The sequence below is a fragment of the Chaetura pelagica genome, unplaced genomic scaffold, assembly GCF_000747805.2.
Source record: "Chaetura pelagica isolate M959 unplaced genomic scaffold, ChaPel_1.0 scaffold252, whole genome shotgun sequence".
Taxonomy (NCBI): domain Eukaryota; kingdom Metazoa; phylum Chordata; class Aves; order Apodiformes; family Apodidae; genus Chaetura; species Chaetura pelagica.
This window is the reverse complement of record NW_009952359.1, coordinates 345,618-348,127: the sequence shown is the minus strand read 5'-3', so window position 1 is coordinate 348,127 and position 2,510 is coordinate 345,618. Positions and strand designations below refer to the sequence as shown.

The 2,510-nt window shown below is 58.2% G+C and overlaps 1 protein-coding gene across 1 annotated transcript in view; it reads right to left on the bottom strand.

Moving 5' to 3' along the window:
- Positions 1–689: 689 nt before the first annotated feature.
- The window catches only part of NPDC1 (neural proliferation, differentiation and control, 1), a 51,479-nt gene continuing 49,658 nt past the window's right edge, over positions 690–2,510 (bottom strand). Inside the window, exons 8-11 of the mRNA XM_010007882.1 lie at positions 2,403–2,505; positions 1,868–1,998; positions 1,186–1,350; positions 690–941 (exon numbers count right to left, since the gene is read on the bottom strand). Coding sequence (XP_010006184.1) covers positions 690–941; positions 1,186–1,350; positions 1,868–1,998; positions 2,403–2,505 — 651 coding nt within the window. The remainder of the gene's footprint in view (positions 942–1,185; positions 1,351–1,867; positions 1,999–2,402; positions 2,506–2,510) is intronic.

Below are 2,510 nucleotides of genomic sequence, written 5' to 3'. Positions count from 1 at the left end.
GAAAGCCCCCCCAGCCTGTGCACAGGTGGATGAAGGTCTCCTGCTTTAAGGTGGGCAGGGTGGCTGGGGCTGTGACATTTTCCCCCCAGGGCTCCTCCCCTTCCCCATCCCCAGATCACCCTGGCTGCCTGGGCAGGTGGGCAGAGCCACGGGGACCCCTGCCCTGGGCACAGTGCCCCAGCCCCGCTCTACATGACAGGGAGGGGGCACCTGGGAAACTAGTCATCACTACAAAGATCTTTGCTTTTTAAAACTACAACCAAAAGCAATTTAAAAAAATTAACACCCTTCCCCCATCCCACCTCCCCCCATCCCACCTCCCCTCCCCCCCCAAAAAAAAAACTAGAAAAATACTTATTTTGGGTCTTGCAGGAGAGCGGCTTTTGTGTGTGGGGTGTTTTAGGCAGCTGGCCCCCCAGAAGTGGTAGGAGGGGGGCAGACACTGCTGGAACCAGTAAACTCACGTAACTGGGAAGGGCTGGGAGCAACCACAGAGGGCAGGCACCATCCTGGGGCTGGGTTCCCAGCCCTTCCCCTGCCACGCCAAAAGCTTCAAGGCAGCCCAGCGAGGGCCTGAGAGCAGGGCTGTGCCTGTGCCTTCTCAGGGCAAAGTGGGGAGGAGGTGCCCCCAGAAAGCCAGCCCAGCCACCGTGTGGGGCAGCACCACGCCAGCCCCCGCAGCCCCTGGTTCAGTGACTGCTGTTGTTCATGGACAGCCCAGACTGCAGCGCTTGAGGGAACATCTCGGCTTTGTGAAAGGGAGGCATGTAGACCGGAGGGGAGGGTGCCAGGCTGTAGCCCTGGGACGTCACTGGGATGGGCAGGGTGGTGGGCACCAAGGACTGGTTCATGTCGTACATCACCCCCTCTGCGTCGTTGCCAAAGGGCAGCAGCAGCCGTTTGCCTTTCTGACGCCGGTTGCAAAACCAGACCCGGACCACCTGCAAGGGAGGGGAGACAGGAAAGGATATGGGGCTCGAGCCTCAGCACTGTGGTTGACAAGAGACCCTGCTGCTGGGATCTCCACGGTACCCTCCCTTGCCACAGATCCTCCTGGGGCTAGACTTGGACAGGTCTATGGTAGCTACCAGCCCTGGCCACTTTCCCACAGCTTCCAGTATCAAACTGGTGTGGATGCTGCTGCACAGCTGCTTGGGCAACCACTCTGCAAGCCCTCCCACCTACATCTTTGTCTAGGTTGAGGTCCTCAGCAATCTGGGAGATCTCCTGGGGACTGGGCTTCACACACTTGCGGAAGAAGCTCTCCAGCGTCCCCTTCACATTGGTCTCGATGCTGGTCCTGCGTTTTCTCTTCCGGGCTTGGGCCAACACTTGCTCTGCATTGCACATCTGGAATGAGAGGCCACACGGTTGGTTGAAGAGCTGACAATGTTCCCACCAGGCTCTGGACACACCAGCTGGTTGCAGAGGTCTGGGAACAGGCTTTGTCCTTGTGACTCTCCACCAAGTGTCACCCCACTGTGACTGTAGCTACTCGCAGTGTCCCAACACTGCCTGCAGCTAGTGCAAGGGGAGAGGGACCTGTCTTTCTGCATCTTTCCAGACTCCCCAGGGAGCAGCAAGCTGCACTTCCAGCTCAGCTGAGACTCCAGCAGGACCTGGCTGCAAAGACAGGAGCCACCACAGTTGTCACAAGGTGCCAGCATGGCCTTTGGGCTCCCCCCAGCATGACAGAAGGTGATACCCTGAAGTTCACCCCACAATTGGACCAAAGCTATGGCAGTGAGATGCTGCTATGGCACAAGTTGCCTGCTGACACCTCCTCTCTCCCCAAAACCAGGGAGGAGAAGCTGCAGCTTGGTAGCTTGTTGGTGCGCAGTGTCCCCCAAACCCCCCAGCCCTGTACCTCTTGCATGTTGTCCGTGTTCTCTGCCTCGTTAAGCCAACGCTGCAGCAGCGGTTTCAGCTTGCACATGTTCTTGAAGCTGAGCTGGAGCGCTTCGAAGCGGCAGATAGTGGTCTGGCTGAACATCTTCCCTACATGGGCAGGGGGGGTGTCATATTTTGCCCCTGCCCCCATACCAGAGATCTTCCACTCTTTGCAGCCCCCCACCCCCAGGGTACCCCCCTGCAGCATCCCTTTTCCCTGGGGATAGGGAATCAGGAAAGGCACTCTCTCTGCTGCTTCAGCAAGGATTTAAAAGGTTGTAACACTCGTTAATAAGCAGCTGTAGCTGTTCTACACCAGCTCCTTGTTACTGATCCCTTCCAGCCTGAGTTGCAAGGAAGGCCAGGGAGCCCCCGGAGCTGGTGTTCATTGTCTCCTTTGCTAGCCGTTAAGGAGCAGAAATCTCCATTGCCCAGGTGTTCCACCCCCCTTCCAGGCCTCTCCCTTCCCCCCTCCGTTGGTTGGGCGGGCAAGACCCTCACGGGACTCTTACCGTAGAGAGTGCCCAGGGCCAGCCCCACGTCAGCCTGAGTGAAGCCCAGCATGATGCGCTTGTGTTTGAGGTCCTTAGCAAACTGCTCCAGCTCTTCCCAGGTTGGTG